Consider the following 20,905-nt stretch of genomic DNA (forward strand, 5'->3'; position numbering starts at 1 on the left):
GGAAAAGAGGGGGGAAAAGTAACGAAGTGGGGAAACAAAAGAAGGAAGGAGGAAAAAGAAGAAAATAGTTAAATAGTCAAAGCTGTGAGAAATACTCAGTTCTAAAATACAGTATTCATGAAGAGTGATAAATATAAATAGTTAAGACAAACCTGGGAAAACTTACAAGAAATGTTGCAGAACCAAAGGAACAGTACAAACAGTGAGGACAAGACTACAACCAATGTGGAGAAGCAACAAAACTCTAATCAATCACTAATGTCACTATTTGTGTTATATAATCAAAATTAAAGCACATATCCCTCCTTGTAGTCAATTGAAAAATTGATTTAAGGGAGTGTTCTTTACAAAGCAGGGTTTTGCATCACTTGTACAAAAATATTCATAGCAGCCCTGTTTAGGGTGGCAAAGAATTGGAAATCAAGTAAATGTCCCTCAATTGGGGAATGTCTTAGCCAACTGTAGTATATGTATGTCATGGAACACTATTGTTCTACTAGAAACCAGGAGGGATGAGAATTCAGGGAAACCTGGAGGGAGTTGCATAAACTGATGCTGAGTGAGATGAGCAGAACCAGAAAAACACTGTACACCCTAACAGCAACATAGGGGTGATGATCAACCTCGATGGACTTGCTCGTTCCATCAGTGCAACAACCAAGGATAATTTTGGGCTGTCTGCAATGGAGAATAACATCTGTATCCAGATAAAGAGCTGTGGAGTTGGAACAAATTTCAAGGACTATTCCCTTTAATTTAGAAAAAATAAACAGATATCTTATTGTCTGATCTTGTTGTCTCTTATACTTGTTTCTTCCTTAAGGATATGATTTTTCTCTCTCATCACACCCAGTTTGGATCAATGTACAACATGGAAACAAAATAAAGACTGACAGATTACTTTCCATGGTGGGTGTGGGGGGGAGGGAAGTAAGATTGGGAGAAAAATTATAAAACTCAAAATCTTTAAAAAATAAAAAAAACAAAGTAGGGATTTGTTTTTTGGGAAGTAATTGTTGGGTCACAACAAAATATAGCAATAAAATGGAAAAAAAGGATATTTAACTGAATGCATATAAATATGACAATTGCATGATGCAAAGTTGAAGTATCTGGAAAGTATGAGGCTTGAAGCACCCTTAGGAGGATACAGATTGTGGTATAACTCACACTTTTCTACCTTAGTTCTGAGGTAAAGATTACTACCTCTTTGATGTTGAACAAGTTACTTAACTCTGATTACCTAGCATCCAGGGCCATCTCCAGTAGTACTGATTCATATCTGACCACTGGACACAGATGACTTTGTAAGAGAGACTGAGGCTGATGATGTAGCACGGCACCCTGTAGTTGTCCTCCATGTCAGCTGGACTAAACAGTTGGGGGAAGTCTAAGGATTACCAGTATCGTAGATATTATTTTTTGGCCCTGTAGAGAATGAAGCAGAAGAAAACTTCAGGGCAAAAATGTATTAACTTTTCGAAATACCATTTGATTGTATTCTGACTGAACAACATAGCCATTGTTATTATCTCATGTTGTTTTTACTCTGGTTTTTTGTTTGTGTTTTAAAACAAGACTGTAGGGAGCATTGTCTTAGCTGGGTAATTTTTCTGATATGTTTCATGTAACATATTTTAATTTATGGGTCTCACTTGGAGCAACATATTTACTTCATCATCCTGTCCTGTCTTAGTTTCTTGGACACAACAAAAAGAATCAGACAGCATTACTATTGTTTCCTTCTGCTTTGTTTTTTATTTTAATTACATATCCCAGGAAACAAGTGTGTTAGTGAACACTTATTGGGGAAATACGTGTTTGAAATTTAGTAATAAATTTAGAAAATAAAATAAGATTATTAAAAAAGGATTACTCCATTCTTTGTTTAAAATTTTCTTTCCCTTCTTTTTTCCTTCCCCTTTTAGCCCATGAAGAACATCATGCTTTTGAAGGTGGACGTGGAAAACATTAATTGCACTCAGTACAGAATTCTTGGTCCTTTGCTGATTGGTTTTGGGCATGATCTAAGCATGGAGGGAAAGTGGAGAGAAGAAGCAAGATGATGACCATTTTAACTGTGTTTTTCATCCTTTCAGATTGGGCATTTAATACTCCCAATTTGCAGGTGGTGGCAGACTTGTGTTGATTGACTTCGAATGTGATATTACTAGCTTTGGGCCTTTTAGATTCTTTCTCTGCTCTTTTAATTCTAGTTGTTCTCCCCAACTCCCCCTATCTTCTTATTTTTCTCTTCAGTCTAATTTTTGTTTTACATAGACCTGTCTCCTTGAGGTACAAGGTTCTGGTTTCTCTTGAAAGGGCAAATAGGCACAGCCCTGACACTGCTGCTCTTCCCGATCATGTTGTCCATAGAGGAGACTGGATTGGGGAACCAGGCATTTTAATTATTTGTCATGAAACATTCCGATCAATGAAGCTTTTGCTCATTGTCTTTGTTTCAGGAGAAAGGGAAACTGAACTACTTGTTCTAACAAAGTGAACTGATTTTGCACTGATAAGAGTACATGCATAGGTTGGGTTGAGGGTTAGGGGTTGGTCTTTTTTTTTGTTTGTTTTTATACAAAAAGTAAGATCAAGAAATGATTTTGAGTGAATACCATGAGCACCTTTTCTTATCAATCTATTCTGGAAATAATTTTTAGCTAGGACTTCATTTTGTTTTTTTGAAAGCATTACTTAAGAATGGAAGAGAGAGCTAGCTTTCTCTTCATAGGAAATCTGATGCTTCTTATTTAAAAGGGAGGTGATAACGTAATTGCTTAGAATTAAGTTTGCTGCCTTCTGAATTCAGGGTATATATACCTACTTAAGGTTTCTTGAATCAATCATAACGCATTTTGCTAAATGGATTCTCATTTCTAACTTGTGTTCTGTGTAGTTTCATATCATTGACAGTGCTCTAAGGGAGACAGTTTTTTCCCTTCCTTTTTCATTTAGGAGCAGGAAGTTAATTCTCATTTGCAGTGTGAATGTGAATATTTACAAAGTTGAATTCTGAGTGCATTTTGTCCATATTAATTATTGGAATTGTTTATATATTTTATTATGCTACCAAAGAACTATTGATTTTAGCCATTTCATTTTCTACTTTTTATTTTGTAAATAAGAAAGTACAGGGTAGAAGCAAATATGCATCCCCATTGTCCCCACTGAATGAAATTGGTCTTTTCACTTGGGAATTGTTCATATTGCACTGATATTCCTATCTTTATCCTAGGAAGTCTCTGCCTTCACCTACCTGAAAAAAAAAAGCACAAGATTTGTTTGGTGTGCTTTTTTTTTGGAAGTTGTTGCTTTTTGTTGCTTTATTTCAGGGTTGTTAGTAAATAGCACAAGGTTATAAATCTTGTGACAGGGCAATGTTCAGCACCACTGTTTTGCCCAACATTTCTAGCTCCTCTTTGCAAAGTTGAACAGCAGAGATATGACTTCTGATAGTCATCAGAAATATATGTTTATAAATAAATGAAATTTTCCATTTAACATTTTTAGAATTCTAGTTGTATTTATAAATAATAAATTGTGCACTTCACTTACATTATCAATAAAAAACTTTATAAAATTGAGTTGCTTTATTGATTTCAAATTGCATTTAAGTGAAATTAGACCTGTTTTTCTGGAGACAAGGATACATTTATTTAATAAATTCACCAACATTCAACTATTTTCTTAAATTTTTATCAAGCAGTTATGCTTAAGAAATTTATCTTTAACAAAATTTTCTTAATTGAATCTGAAACATTTTTACTTTTAAATATATGTCAAATGTGGTGTGTAGATTTTCTAAGTAAAAATAGTAATATGAAGCTTAGTTTAATTTTTGTTAATTTCCATTATTTAGGTAAAAAAACATGACTTTGGCACATTGAATGACTTTTTGGCCAAATGAACTTTAGCAATTGTTTTAGCACCTTTCAAAATTAGTGACTGTTAAAAAGACTTTAATTTACATAATGTTAAGAACCTATCATCTTAATTACCTTAGAAGAGGATTTTGTCAAATTTTACTTTGGAAATTGTTTTAATTGAATATTTGGTTCATAATATCCTTTGAATGAGCTAAGCCGATTTAATCAGTTTTAAAACCTCTCATTAACTTCCTAGATTAAAGAGGGGAATGATAGGTAGAGATGCAAGTAAGCATTTTGTGTGGTTTGTGCCTTTCTTTTCAGTCTGTTTTACTAATCTTCACCCAAGTTGAAGCGGTGACTTTCATTAGAATTCTGATATTTGTAGCCAAGTCATTGCAGGTGCCAAATCCATAACCACCCAGACTCTAAAATGTATTTCCTCCAGAAGGCCATGAGAGTGAATGACTTTGGAAGTGAGTATAACCTATCATGGACTTTGTGCCCAAGAACTGCCTTTATTTTCACAGAACAAGGCTATGTGACTGATAAGATTGTTTGCTCCTCAAAATTTTCCCTAAATACTTTTGCAATGATAATCTTTTAAGTCTTGGGCCCACTGCATCTTTTATTGAATTAAGAAAGCACAATATACAGCTGAACTGTAAGTCAATGCTAAATCACAAGTCTAATTTCATGGAAATAACTAGATTTGGAGGCAAATAGACATAGGTTTGGATCCCACTTCACTTATTAGCCATATAACTATGGGTAGTTTAGCTTTGTGTTGTTCAGTTGTGTCTTTGATCCCATTTGGGGTTTGCCTCTTTGTTCTTCAGTTCCTTTTACAGAGGCAAACAGGGTTAAGTGACTTGCCACACAACTAGTAAGTGTCAAAGGCTAAGTTTGAACTCAGGTTTTCCTAACTCCAAACCCAACACTCTAACCGCTGCTCTACTTTTGCTGCCCCACTTGGGTTACTCACCTGTAAAACATGCCATACTTGTATTATGTATCTCACACAATCATGATGAGAAAAATGTTTTTTAAGCCTTAAAATACAATAAACATGTCCGTTCATGCTGCTATTTTGAGATATTTCTCCTGCAACTAGTATTGGGGCAACTTTTAAAGTTAACAGACTTCCCCCTTCTTGTCAAAGCAGTATATTGAATAAACCTAAAGTGTGTTGGGAGCTTAGTAAAGCAGATCAGTGATTTCAAACTCAAATAGAAATGGATTGTTGAAGGTTACATATTCACTTAGCCACAAATCAACACTGTATCATAATGTATTTTTATTTATTTTGTTATACATTTCCCTATTAAGATTTTCATCTGGTTCAGGACACTCTTGGGAGTTTTGCAAGTTTGGCATACAATAGTATTACACTTAAGGTCAGACAAGTTGGATTCAAATTCTGGCTCTGCTGCTTTATTCAGTTCTGTCGAACAAACCTGGTTCTGTATTTTGAGCTATAAATACAAAGACAAATATCCAAATTATTCCCCTCCAGTAGCTTACTCAGGCCTGAGGTTAAGCTTTCTGATCCTTATTTTCTTTATTCATAAAATTAAGTAGTTGAAAGAGGTGTACCAGGTAACTTCTGGGAAGCAGTGGAGCAAGGGGAGTCCACTATTGGGTGACAAGGGAAGAATAACTACCCCAACAGTTAGTCACCAGATTTCAAACTGGAATGAAATTTTAGGTATTATTTGATGAAAAATTACCTGATATTCTGTTTTTTATTCTAATCATTTCAGATATCTTGGTGACAGCTAGATTATTTGGTCACTGGAAATAGTCCTCTGTGATTTTTTTATAAATGTATAATATTCATTTGCATATCTATTAAACAACTGAACATTACAAAGAGGCAAAAATTGGGATAAGGGCAGTTTTGTAAACTGGAACTGGGATGAGGGCAAACATCAAAGGAAATAGTGAAAGTTTATCCTGGTAATTAACTGAATACATGAAAAACTACACATAGGTATTAGGGAAAAAAGTACTTTGCATACATTAACAGGCAATGAGCCAGGCAGTTTAAATAATTTCAGCTCCATTTTACAGATGAAGAAAGTGAGGCTCTGAGAAATTTTTACTTGACTTTGAATGTACAGTCAGTAAAAGTCTGAGGCTAGATTGAACATATCTGGTGACTCCCTCTAGTCACTAGCTACATCTCAATAATCAACAAGAATTACTCCTGCAGTCACAATATCCCACAGAAGGCTTTCCTCTTTCTTAATTGCTCATAGGATCATTGCTTTAAACTAGAAAGGACCTCTGTGCCCAACTAGTTCAATGTCTTCCTTATTCAGATGAGGAAATTGAGACTCAGAGAAAGAATTTACCCAGAAGCACAAAACCGAAGTGAGACTTGAATCACCAAATCTTTCTGATTTCCAAATTCACTGATAAAGGAAATACCTAGCGATGAAGTTCCCCCTTTAAAAATGCAAATCAAATCAATAACTTCCCTGCAGGGTATATATTCCTAAAAAGTGATCTGGAGCACTGAGGGAGACTAAGCAGCTTAGCCAGTGTCTCACAGTTAGGAAATTGGACCAGGTGTTTGTGGCTAAGGTAAGTTTTCCCCATTAATACCTTGCTATCCTCTGTTTTTATAAGACTTTTAAGTCACTGGCCTGATTTGGGAAGTGATTTTTAGTTAATTCTTGAACACTTGCTAGAAAAGAAGATGTTACTTCTGTCAAAACAAACCAAAACAAAACATTTATACTTATTGACATTTTTTCCCCAGAGGAATATTTCAGAAAGCAACTTGGATGAAGCCATAATTTTACCAACATTTTAGATGATATGAGACCAATCGAGCTGTTCTGACAATTGCTGCTTTCAGGATTGCAATTTAATCTCTCTGGGGCTCAGTTTCTTCATCTGTAAAATGAGAGCATTGGACAGGTTGGCCTCCTGTGTTTCTGATGGTCACATTGATCTAATGAAATTGGGCCAAAAAAAATTCCTTAGAGACACATTCAAAATTAAAATGTCTATTCACCAAAAGTCTAAACTAAGTTACTTTGTACATTAACATATATTTTGTTATTTTTACACTGTTCTCTATACTTGAAATGAACTTCTTTGCTTTCTTAACCTTCTGAATTCTTAATCATTCTTTAAAAACCTAACCCAAAGGCCAGTTTTTCCAGAAAACTTTCTCAATTTTCATGCAACATCCATCATGCAATTATGTTGCATTGATATATCTTAAAGTTCTGTTTTGTCTACTGGACCTTAAGCTCCATGTACTATATACATACATACACACATATAGATACCATGTACATATACATCTATCTATATATCTATATAAATATAAATCTATATAGGTATATAGATATATGTAACTGTGTCTCTCTGACTTATTTATTGGTTTAAGGGTTCTATCAACACTATCTTCTTCAATGCTCTACATAAAGTAAACACAAAAATTCATAAGCAGCTTTGTTGAGTGAGTGAATAGAAGAATATTTATATGTTAGAAGAACAAAGAGAAAAAATCCATAATCTTTTATTTTACAACTATTTATAATATTTCCATTTTGCCTATAGTTGGGAGTTGTTTCAAAGAAATTCCTCAAACTGCCTAAAATTACTTAGTTCATATTTATATTGCCAATAATCTTGTGAGTGTTAAGGAAGGAAACTTGTCATGGTTTAGATGTGCACAGATAATGCTTATAAATAATAAGGATATCTGGGGTCACAAAATAATATAGGTAAATTTCTTCAATAGAATGGCAAGTCCTATTTTTTATATATTATTTCAGTATTTTTAGAGGAGAAAATTAATGTTCAGAAAAAGTGGTTACTCCATATGTACAGTAACTACTTTTCTATAATGTCTTATGGCATCTGGGGTTCAGCATCATTGAACAAGATTAAATGCATGTTATAGAGCTATAAAAGTGCGTATAAAATAACAGAACTGTTGAAATGACTATCAAAGTTGCCTATGGATGAATTTTTACTAAAATTAATTGTCACTTCTAATAGTAGCTCAGTAAAGTAATAACTAAATCAGAAGTTTTATTAATAGAGAAAGTTGTCAAATCTAAGAATGAGCAAGACTGCATGAATGATCAGAAAATGTCAGGAAGTCAAATTTTTAGTAAGATTATTTTCATTATTGGCACAGAAGTTTCTTAAATTTACCATTTGAATACTCTGTAAAATACTGTTCAATATATTTTCTGTTTCTCCATCCTAAGGATGAGGAAATTTATCATGGCAAATATGTTTTTTGGTTGATGGTTAAGTTTTAAAAAGCTTCTATTTTTTTTAAAAAAGCTTTCTAACATTTTTAATGTGTGTGTGTGTGTATATATATATATATAAAATGCATATTTTAAAAGCCAACTGTCAAACTCTTAACAATTAAACTTGATGTTTCTTGTAATTTTACTTTGCATACATGCATTGTTTGGATTATACAATTAGGAACTAAGTGTATAGAGATATAGATCAAGTCAAATATGAGTTTGGGAAAGAATTTTCTATAAAACGACCAATCTGAAGATATAAATTTCATTATTCTATTGACTGTTCTGTATGAGAAAGTAATATGTAAAGGAATAAACATGAACCAATTTAAATTTAACTATTCAAAGCCTTTAAACAAATAGAAATTTTCAACATTCAAAATCAATTTAATGGATTTTGGATAACATAATTACTATTTCATACAATTCCTGCTCCAAAGAGAATAATGCATCCTTTCTTTTTTAAAAAACTAAACAGGCAGAAATTGCCTGTCCCCTGATATTCTGGGTGACGCTAAAAATAACTTCAAGGTTAAGTATGAAAAAATATTGTTTTCTTCTTTTATCAAGATCATTCAAAACTCTCCCATATTGATTATTTAGCTTTTCCTTGTAATAATTAAAATATTATTGAAAGGTATTTCGGGACTTAAATGGGCATGCCGACTTTTGATGGGAACATCTTGGACCATTTGTCCCAAATTTAAAATCTTATCAGTTCTATTCAAAATTATTCATTCTTTAGAACTGTCTGTCTTACTTGTGTAAGTTGAACCAGGTTTATTTGCCTTATGTTTTGAATCTGCTTTCCCCCTACCCCCCTTTCATACCATCTGTGCCCCATGCAGTTGGGGTTCTTTCACATCTGGCTACAAGCTGGAGCAATGCCCTTCCTTTTGATCTTGCTTCAAGTAGTGATTTGCTCGATATTTTTAAGGTCAGACTTAAAACTTTTCTGTTCTAGTTATTTCTGATTTTATATTGTGTGTTTTGTTTGATGTTCAGATACATGTGAAAAGTGGGGGGTTTTATGTTTGTCATTTTTGCTCCAGCATTTTTACAACAATCAGGTAAGACTAGACTTCATTTTTCAAAAATAAAGCAATCTACTGTCAGTGTATGTGCTTACTACAAACTTTTGAGTCCTTACTGCAAAAGTGATGGAGATTTTGTTCCAACCTTGGGCATAACACTCCAATGAACTAAGCCATTAAATAGTTCACAACTATATATGGCACTGAACTTGTTCTGCCTCATTCTACAGCTTTTCCATTTGAATGCATACTTAATGGTCTTTGTTATTCAGTAAAGAAAAATAACCCAAAGTGACATTTATATAGTGCCTTAAAGTTTACCAAGTGTTTTACATCCATTAGCTCATTTGACCCTCCCAAAAGCCCTGGGAGATGGGCATAAGTGAACCTAGAAAATGGGACTTCTTGACCCACCTTCCAATCCTTAGACATTTTATGTGTATCTCTTGACCCAACATTGTTCTTCTCTTCCATAGTGTTTAAACAAAAATAACTTAAATATGTTATTTGTTTCTCAGCTGGTACCAGTGTAGGTGTCTGGGCATTCATCTTCAGAATAATCAACTCTTCTTTTCAAATATGACAGAATTAATATGACTAAATCTTCTCTGTATTGTTTGCCGTTTATTTTTAGTTTTCTTCTTTTCACTTGATAGTCAAGTTATTTGAATTTAAATGGCCACTTTCTCTCACCTTTAACACAACCTCCCATTCTCTTTGGGTTTGTAGATGAAATAAGTACTTCTTGACTATTTCTGTCATTTTAAAATAAAACCACATTTCATATTATTATTAATAGGCAAGGCAATGGGGGTTAAGTGACTCGCCCATGGTCACACAGCTAAGTAAGCTTTAAATGTCTGAGGTCGCATTTGAACTCAGGTTCTCCTGACTCCAGGATCAGTTCCCTAGCCACTGCACCACCTAACTAACCTTTTGTTAGAAATGAAATAGTTTTTGGATGAGAGACTTAATAGATTTATGCAATTTGTTCAAAATTTTTAAAGTGTAGAGTAAAACATTAAAAACAAGAAGGCGTTAAAAATTCTAGGATCAGTTTCTTAGTTTTTATTTCTGTGATTAAATAAAACTTTACCGCTAGCAATTAGATGCTCTTTTTTTTACTCTTTTGGCACCCTTTTGAAAGAGGTTCACTATCTGTCTTTCCAGCAAGGTTGCTAGTTCCTTGCAGGCTGGAACTTTGCTTCTTTTTGCATGTCCTTTACTCACACTTAAAACTGATGTGTAGCACTTTAAGTTCATAGGAGAGTGATAGGATCTAGCCCATGTACAGAGCCCATCCATTTGCCAAGATGGCATTCTTTGTGCATATGATGCCATCTTAGCAAACTGGAGCCTGTACAAGCTCTAGTGGCAGAAAGGACTTCAGAAAGTCATCTAATTTATCTTCTTCACTTAACAGATGAAGAGACTGAGGCATGTAGAGATTAAGTGACTTACCAAAAGGCTCACAGGTAGTATCACAGGTAAGATCTGAATACAGGCCCTCTGACTCAGTGATCTGTCCACTATACCACACTGGCATAAAAAGCATAAAAATGAATATGCTCTCACCTTAGCCTTTCAATCATCCTTTGAGGCAGGTATGAGTATTATAATCCCCATCCAACAGATGAGTAGTAAAAGAAATGCTCATGTTCTTACAAGTAGTTAAATGTTAGGGATTAAGATTCAAATCCAGGGCTTCCAGGCTCCAATTGTTTTGTTCCCCTCCTCATGTAACAGCCTGATTAATAACCTTTATGACTACTTTTGATTTTCATACAGATTGGCTATTAAATCACTCAGGTCCTCATTCCTTATCAAGTAGATGACTGCAACAGTGTCTAGATTGTTCTCCCTGCCTCAATCCTCTCCCCATTCTAGTCCATCCTGCACATTAATGCCAGAATGATTTTCCTTAAATCCATAACTGACCATGGTTTCCCCCTGCTCAATCAACTCTAGAATAAAATAAAGCTCCCCTGTTTAGCTTTTAAAGCCCCTCCGCCACTGGCCCTCAACCAAGCTCTCTAACTTCATGAAATGTTATTCCTCTTCCCATGCAGCCAAAAGAGCCTCTCCATTTCTCACATCTGACCCTCCATTGCTCACCTCTTTATGCTTTGGCAACACCCTGGGTCTGAAATGCACTCTGGGTCATCTTCAACTCCTAGTATCTTTCTTCCAGAACAGCTGAAACAACATCTTCTCCATGAAGCTTTTCCCAGTCCCCAAAATTGCCAGTGCCCTCTCTCATATGCCATCTTCTATTTCACTATCTTGTATTTATTTGTGTTTATTCTCCTATATGATTATTCTCTATAGACCTGTCAATGAACTTACGTCCCCCATTCAAATGTTAGCTCCTAGCAAATAGAGATCGTTTCCTTTGTAGGATTTTTAGCCCTAGTGACTAGTATAGCAACCAGCACGTAAGAGATGCTTAGTAAATGATTATTGATTGATTTTTTGAGACCTTTAGAAAGATGAATATTTTATTTATGGAAAAGAAGCATTAACAATACAGCAAGTTAATTACATATACATTGAGGAATGTACATAAACACATACATATATACATATATCTGTGTATATACTTTCTATAAACTGTCAAGACTTTATTTTATGCTGACTAGCTGATTTTATGCCAGTAAAAATAAGTTTAATCATAAGCATATTAAAACAGTAATCATAAATCATAAGCCTTTAGAATAATAATAGGTATATTGGGATCTGGCAGCATTTATATAGATAGTTCAGCCAAATTCATGTTGCTCCCACCCATAAAGATGTGGACAATTCCTCACAGGAGTTTCATTTGCATCTCAAAAAACCAATCGTTTCCTTCTTCCCTCCCAAAATAGACTGTTGAGAAAATAAAACTGTAGAAAAAAGTTTCATGCTTTGGGAAATAAAACATGAAATAACATGCACTTCTTTTGCCAACAGGGTTATATCGTAGAATAGATCCTAGTTTTATAGTTGGAGTTCGTGGCTTCCCTCCCTGTGTGAACTCACCTCTAGCCTGTGTTCCCTTATCCGTATATCTAAGCATAAATTGTGGGGTCCTTTCTAGCTCCCTAAGATCAGAGGATTTCAAACAATAGAAAAGGTCGAATGGCTTATTAATTTGAAACTTTAAAAAAAGTCCAATAATTTCTATTCCCTGAAAATTTTAAATCTTATGAAATGTTAAGACTGCAGATGATGGATAGATAGTATTTTCAGCATGAAGTGATAAAAAAGCTAGATTTGTGAGAATTTGTGATGTCAAACCTCATTATTATGTAGAAACACATAAATTCATATAACTTGTATAAATTCATATAACTGGTTACTGGCAAAAAAAAATCATCTAGAATTGTGCTCTCCAGTGTTCTTTCCACTTACAATATGGTCAAAGTGAGATATTTGTTCTAAGGACATTAATACCACATTAAACAAGAGCTAATCTCAACTGACAAGGACAAGAATCACATGGCTGGCTGGCATGGATGGGATGTATACTGCATAATTAAAAATATTCACATTGATGGGATTGCATATTCCTTTTAATGTCTTTTATGCATACCCATACATGTTTGATGTAGTCTATACCATATTAAAAGTCAGTTTTCAACTGCTGTCTACCGTCTGAAAATGTTTCTGTTCTTTATAACTCTTCCAAACCCCAGAAATGGGACAAGTACACCATTCAATCATTCATTTGTATAGCTATTCATTTGCTCAAAAACATTTCCTGAGTTCTTTCTAAGAAGAAGGCACTATACCTTTGTGCAATGGGGGGCTACAAAGATGAATGAAACCAAATTGGTGCTGCTTTCAAGAGGTTACATTTTAATAGGAGAGTTGAGAGATATTCATAAATGGCTATAATACAAAACAATGGGATTAATGCAATAAGATATCTGCTGAAGCTGTTCAGAGGAAGAAGACATTGTTTCTGCCAAGGATGAGATCAGGAAATCAATAGAGTCAATACTGTAGACATTAAGTATTTCCAGGTTCTGTTCTAGATGATGAGGAAACAGAGAATGAACTAAAGCTTACCCTCAAGTAGGTTGCATGCTATCAGAGGAGATCAAATATACAAATATAAGAACATAAAGATATATGCAAAATAATTACACATTTTTAGCAGAAGGACATTTTAAGTTGGATGGGGAGGGGGACAGGAATCACAAAGGTCTTCATGTAGAAAAAGAGGCATAAACCACATGCATGGAGGTAACATGATCTGGACCTTGAAGAATGGATTTGGACATTGCTAGGTAGAAATGGACGGGGAGGATATTTCTGGAACAAGCAAAGGTCTGTTTAGGGAGAGGGATTAAGCAGAAGTTAGGTTTGGTGGAAGCAGAGTTTGAGATAAAATTGGAAATGAAGGTTGGAGCTAGGTTGTGGAAATTACCATCCTTGGGAATTTGGATTTCACTACAGAAGTAATGAGTAGTCACCAAAAGACCTCCATTTTGAGGGTCATGCTTCTGATCCATCACTATGGATATAAGTCAATATTATCAATTTTATGAAGATTTTGAATTTTTCAAATATTGTTCCTATTTGAAAGGGTCATCATTCTGGAGCTTTAATCTACCTTTAAAAACTGAATCAACATCATGAAAAGTCTTTTAAAAAAGTTTCCCTTTATCATTTCATTTCATTTTTCCAAATTACATGTAAAGATAATTTACAACATTTTTCCATGTACAAATTTGCATTCCACATTTTTCTATAGCTGTTCCTTCTCCCCCTCCCCCATAGCAGCAAACAATCTGGTAAAACTTGGTAAAATCTGGTAAAACAATTGTGTTTAACATATTTCTACATTAGTCATGTTTTTGAAAAGGAATTAGAAGTTAAGCGGAGGGGGAAGATCATGAGGAAGGAAGAAAAATCATAAAAGAAGTTTTAAAAAGTAAACATAGTATGCTTTGCTCTGCATACAGACTCCATAGTTTTTCTCTAGATGTGGATGGCAATTTCCATAACAAATCTCTCAGGATTGTCCTTGATCATTTAACTGCTGAAAGGAACTGCATCCGTCATGGTTGATCATCTCACAATGTTGTTAATGTGTTTAGTGTTCTCTTGGTTTTGTTCACTTCATTAAACATCAGTTCATACAAGTCTTTCCATGCTTCTCTAATGTCTGGGTGCTCATGATTTCTTAAAGAACAATAGTACTCCATAATAGTCATATACTATAACTTGTTCAGCCATTCTCCAATTGATGGGCATTTCCCCTCAATTTCCAATTCTTTGCCACTATAAAAAATGTTACTATAAATATTTTTGAACATGTGCAGTTTTTTTCCCATTTTTAAAAATCAATTCCTTGGCCAGGAAAACTTATTTTTGAGTTTATTTGCAAGGCAATGGGGTTAAGTGGCTTGCCCAAGGTCACACAACTAGGTAATTATTAAATGTCTGAGGCTGGATTTGAACTCAGGCACTCCTGGCTCCAGGGCCGGTACTCTATCCACTGCGCCACCTAGACGCCCCCAGGAAATCTCTTAAACCAACAAATATTGATTAAGTAGTCATGGGGGAAAAAAAAATGAAACAGTCCCCAACACATGAATAAGCCAAAAGAAAAATCTTTATGGAATACTATGTGCACATCCTTCTTCCTGATAGATATGATTATTGAAGAAAACTGTTTGTCAATTTTTTATTGATTTTCAAACATATCCATAAACCGCGTCCTTTTATATTGCCTGTGAATTCATTGTGTTTTCATGTTTCCATGAGGGGCTTACTTCCTTATTACAAGAGCTTCAATTTCACCATTACAGACCACGCTCCCTGATTCAGATCTTGATCCCTCTCTATGCTTTACTGAATTACATGCATGACTTGCTCTGATGGAAAAGAGAAAGCAATCAATAAACATTTATTAAATGCCTACTATGTACCAAGCATGTTCTAGGTAGGCACTGCATATGTGAAACAGACAAAAAAAACCAGTTCCTGCATTTTAGGAGCTTCCATTCTTTCAAAGACAACATGTTATGCATCATGTGGTGGTTTACCTTCTCATGTTGAAATTTTGCTTCACTGAGACATACAGTCTATAATCAGACTGTACTGAAAATCTTAGACCTGCTAGTAGCAAGGTTCTTTGGCTTAACAGGGTTATCTCTAGACAAATATGAGGCTTTGGAGATAGGATGTTAGTAGAGACACTCTTCATTCAACCATCCATCCATCCATTCATTCATTAAATGAGGTGTTATTTGGAAGGCACTTAGCATATAATAGGTGCAACATAAAAGCTTATTTCTTTTCCTTCCCCATCTTTTTTTCAGCAAACATTTACTAAGTACTTCTGCATGATAGGAATACTGTGGACTAGGCAGTTCAAATGTATGGAAAATTAAAGCAGACCTTGCCCTCAACGAGTTTACATTCTCTCAGAGCAAACAACAATGGACAAGAAACTAAATAAAAGTTATATATATATATATATATATATATATATATATATATATACACACATACATACATACATACATACATGCATATATACATATATCCATAAACACGTATATAAACTTTAGAAAAATACCTAAAGAATAACTGTCATATAAAGCTCCTTGTACCAATATGTTAAATGCATAGATAGGTGAATGACTACATTGTCTAATTTGGTAAAAGTTGTTTTTGAATTTTCAATTTTTTTATAAAACTTATATAACAAAGTAGGAAATATGACAGTAAGTATATATATATATATTTATATATACTATCTTAGGGCAATACTATTCATTTTAAGCAATTTAAGAGGCAAATGAAGGGTGTATTATCATGTCCAATGTACCAGAAATGTGCATCTGTGATGTGACCCATCTGGAGACCCTTTCCCAGATTATTCATTCCAGAAACACATGATGACATTAGGCTCAACCCTCTCTGCTCTTCCACTCACTTTGTGGTCTTTTAAGACTAAAATAAGGTCAAATAATTCCGCACCCATGCTTCTTGAAGTGACTATTTTCTGGGTGTTACCTTATGCCCCAGACTTCTGGTAACTTTGTAAAAAAATCATTGAACAGAAAAAAAAGAAAAAAGAAAAAAGAGCCCAACCCTAGATCACTAGGCTGAAAGGGGCAAAATTGTTTTAAATGAAAGGAGGCAGCTTTTAAAGAAAAGAGTTTGTTAAATTCCCAAACCCTCTTGTTTCACCTGTTGACCTTGACCTTTTCTTTCAGTTCAAGTTCATACATATTCTTCAAAGAGTGGCACAGAGGAGATCACACATTTTCGTCTATGACAAATTAATCAAACTTGATTTCTTGGACGAGATAGATACAAAAGAAGTACAACTCCCCAAGGGCTGAAAGTCAATACTGCTCTTCTGGCTCTGATTAGTGTAACAAAGGAATATCTGAGAGCCATCTTCCTCTTCTTTCTGCTGGGGGATCAAGCAGAAAGAGGACTGGGCTTATAAAGGAGAAAGGCCTTATTAAAACACATTTCAGCTGTAGCCAAGTGAATGGGAAGATATTCTGACAAAATCAATTACTTTTCTAGAGATGCTCACCTTTTCTCAAGTGTAAAATTTCCTCTGAGGAGATGTCGAGGAAGTACTTCATTATGAAACTGAACTGTTTATTGATCTTCTCTTTTATGTTACTTCTGTGAGAAGGATTTTAAAACTAAGTAGACTAGAGGATCTGGAAAAAGTTAGGAATATCCCAAGTTTGGATAAACAGGCCTACTTTATTGCAACTGGTTTTTTTAAAAATAGAATAATAGTCCCTTAGACCAGCAAATTTGCATTCCTGTTAAGACAAGCCAGTGCAAGGTGAAGCATATGTAATAGAGTAAAATTGCTGTCTGTCTATTCTAGCAAATACATTGTGTGTAATAATTTATATGCAATGCTCTCTGGGGGTGAGAGGTATCACAGTGCAAGACCTTTTGCAAGTTTGGTACATCTGTGTTTTTCTTTTTTTTGCATAGCAGCTTCCCAGGCTATATTTTGCTCCATTCCTGGGATCCCTCTATGGGACTATATTTAGAACACTTTCTGTGGCCCAGATGAAATGTGGCACAATGCTATTGGAACAAGGCTACATATTTCACTGAAAGTTTTTTAAACAGCGAAATGATCTTCCTTTTATAGTGTAATATTTTATTGAAGTGGCTGACATTATTTCCTGACAAATATTTAATTAAAGCTGAATCCGAAAGCTAAACTTTCTGGGTTCATATTTTTATAAGTTTGGAGCATCTATTTCTAACTTCACTTCCATATCATCAGTGAATGCTTACAAAATCCCACATATTTCAAAGAACACAGGTTAAATTTAATAAGAAAATCTCCATAAATATTTGCAGAAGAGAAATTAAAGATATTTTATCCAGGCAAGCTGTATGGTAGTACAAACGGCTAGGTCCATCTCTCATGGACACTTGGTTTTGAAGGTCTTTCCTCCTCAACCCATCGAGCTTTCAAAATATTTGTGGCATGCCAGGTCCCTTAACACTTTAATGCTGTGTGTCTAGCAATGGGAAAGAAAAGCCATGCTTTATATTTCTCTCCATCTGGCACAAGTCTAGGTTTCCATCTTTATCTCCCACCATCCAATATTCCATGGTGTTCCATTAAAACTGTACTTTAAGTGAGGTGGGTGCAGAGGAAGAAAGAGAGATAAATTTATGGTGGAGTTTAGAGTACAAGTATTGATGGCCAAGGAAATGGTCAATTTTACCATACTGCAATCCAGTTGGAATCTAATAAGACTTTATTAAGCTCCAGTTTATGTGTGAAATACTAGCTGGATGCTGAGAAATCAAAAAATAAGATACTGCCTTCCCACAAGGAGTTTACATCCTTCTTGGGAGTGGGAAGGATACAGACAAAGCATATGCATTTACATTGTCTTTTGTCCAGCATTTGAAGCTGAATTGCCATTTGTGTCCTTGATTTTTTTTTAACATCATCCTCACTTCTTGAGTAAGCTCTAAAATACAAAAGAACCACTGTAGAGTAAGGAGTAGATAAAATTCTGGACTTGGAATCTTGGAATTCACATCCAGTTTTATTCTGGATTTGGCCAAGCCCAAGTGCCCAGGCAGCCCTGCCCAGGTCTGGTGTGAGGAGCCTATATCCCATGTTCCTGATAACATAAGAAGTTTGCACCACCAAATGAGCCCTAAGCCTCTAATAACAGACCAGAGCACAGTGAAGAAATGAGGAACTTGGGGAAGAGGTGGTGGTAGTGAGGAAAGGCAACTTGATGCTCATTTTTGCAACCACCTCCAATAAATAATACCTTTGTTTCTGACTCCAAAAATACCCCAACGGTCAAAACGTGCATTTTGTTATTCCCAATACAATCAAGCACTTTCCTCCTTCCCTGCAACAATCGTTGTTCAATGGAATGATGGCTAACATTTTTATGGCTTATAAAAGTTTACACATTTGAATATCATTCCACCCTTGTAACAATTTTGGAAGATGGAGACTAGGAGTATGAGATTATCACATTTTATAGACGAGAAAACAGGCTTAGAAAGATTAAGTAATCTGCTAAAGGTTACACAGTTCATGTTAGACTCAGGTTTTGAACTCAGTTTAATGCCCAGTTATTCCATTATGCCATAATAACTTTCAGCACCTCGCTAAAGAAACATTCACTGAGCCTTCAATACCTCCTACCTGTAAGACTCTTTCCCTATGTTCATCCATTCTTTAAGGATCAGTTAAAATGCCATCTTCCTTTAGGTACCTTCTCTTGCTACGTTCAATGAAACTGAGTAATCTTTCCCTCCTCTTTTGTCATATCATTTCCTACATTTTTATATGACTTTTTCCTTCTCTTCCATCATTATACATTAGAAGAATTTGTATATAGATCTATCTCCTTTCTGTGGAAAAGCAAATTTTTAAAATGTTCAGAGGAAAGATGAGCCGAATCTGTAGTAAGGATAAACACAAACAGCTCCAATTTGGAACTTGACATAACTCCATCTTGTAACTGGAGTCCATGTTAGGACTAAGAAACTTAGATGATAAGCATCTGCAGCTCTGTTAAACAAATAACTTTGGCAAATTTGTTGTTCTGCAACTTAGCGATATTGTTTTGCTAAGCTGTTTTCCTGTTATAGATGACTAGACGGATGTATACCTACGCTATGGTAAACAGAGATGAACATTATGTGTACCCCCAAAGATAAGAAACTATTGGGGAGAATAGGATACCAATGGGAGAGACTTGTTAACAACTTTCAATTGGTGGTCTTCTTTCAGCATCAACTTGGGAATTTAACCAGAAATCAGAAATAAATGTAGCCCCTTAATGATCTTGGCACCACAGATGGCCAATCAGAGGCACAAATCGTCAACATGCTACTGGATGGCCACTTGAACAGACATCGCCTACGCCCCCTCAATAAATTGAAATTCAGGCATTCCATAATCACTTAAGAGTAGTGTTAGTTGACAGAGATTAGTCAAATCACCATCTTGGAGGAGTCTCCAGAAGGGTAGTGACATGAATACTGGTAATAGCCAGGAATCCCTAGAAAACAGGTTGCTGGTTCAATCCAAGTGGAAATGATGGTTTTGTTGTTTTTATTAGATACTCAGAACCCTGTTTTAAGTATATATGGCCTATATACTCACCAGGGGAACCTGGGAACTGGGCAGAATAATTATTACTAGACAAATTGATGTACCTTGATATGAGTGTTATTTATAGAAATGTTCATTGATATGGCTATTGAATAAAGAATGATTGTGTGAAATTGAAAAACTCTGAGATGCCACCTTAGACCCGTCAGATTGGTTAATGTGATAAAAATGTAAACCAATAGATGCTGGAGGGGATGTAGAAAAACTGGAACACTAACTGGGACAATGCCACTACTAGATCTGTATCATAAAGCAATCAAAGAAAGGGGGGAAAGACCTAATTGTACAAAAATATTTATAGCAACTCTTTTTGTAGTGGCAAAGATTCGGAAATCAAGGGGATGCCTAGCAGTTGATGAGTGACTGGACAAGCTGTGGTATATGATTGTGATGGAACTATTATGCTGCAAGAAATGATGAGCAATATGACCTCATATAAGCTTGGGAAGATTTATCAGAACTCAGGCAAAGGAAAGTGAGCAGAACCAGGAGAACATTTTGCACAATAACAGTAATATTGTAAGGCTGATCAAATGCAAAAGATTTAACTGCTCTGATTTAAACAGTTATTCAAGACTGGTCGAAAGGACCAATGATGAAAAATAATATCCCTCCAGAGAAAGATCTAACTGATTAATTCTGAATAAAGATTGAAGCATACTTTTAAACTTTATTTATTTTTATTGTTTTATTTTGCAAGATGTCTAATGCTTTGCATCACTTCATACATATAATTGATATCAAATTGCTTACCTTCTCAAGGGTGGAAAAGGGTGGAAAGGGGACAGGGTGGGAGAAAGGAAGAGAATTCAGAATTTAAGATTAGTTTTAAATTATTATTAACATTTTTAGATGTAATTGGGAAATATTTCATGAAATAAAATAAGTTTAAAAAGAATGATTGCATGCATGCATTGATGAAATGCTAGCCTGATTAGTTATCAACATCTCTAATAATAAATCAATTTTGAATATGCACAGTGAATTAAAGGATTCCAAGAAACAAAATCCTTTAGGATAAGTAAGCTCAGGAAGATGCTCGATATTGAAATTATTTTTTTT

The 20,905-nt window shown here is 34.8% G+C and overlaps 1 protein-coding gene across 4 annotated transcripts in view; it reads left to right on the forward strand.

Annotated features, from left to right (window-relative positions):
- Nucleotides 1-3,591, forward strand: part of EIF4E3 (eukaryotic translation initiation factor 4E family member 3) — a 46,961-nt gene extending 43,370 nt beyond the window's left edge. For 3 of the 4 annotated variants that reach the window (XM_074198725.1, XM_074198723.1, XM_074198724.1), the window contains exon 7: nucleotides 1,929-3,590. In XM_074198725.1, the coding sequence (XP_074054826.1) occupies nucleotides 1,929-1,975 (47 nt within the window). In that variant the 3' untranslated portion in view covers nucleotides 1,976-3,590. Of the gene's footprint in view, nucleotides 1-1,928 lie in introns of all 4 variants that reach the window. The other variant, XM_074198722.1, reaches the window with a different exon arrangement.
- Nucleotides 3,592-20,905: the final 17,314 nt, after the last annotated feature.

This window comes from Macrotis lagotis, chromosome 8 (genome assembly GCF_037893015.1).
Source record: "Macrotis lagotis isolate mMagLag1 chromosome 8, bilby.v1.9.chrom.fasta, whole genome shotgun sequence".
In the NCBI taxonomy this organism is placed as follows: Eukaryota; Metazoa; Chordata; class Mammalia; order Peramelemorphia; family Peramelidae; genus Macrotis; species Macrotis lagotis.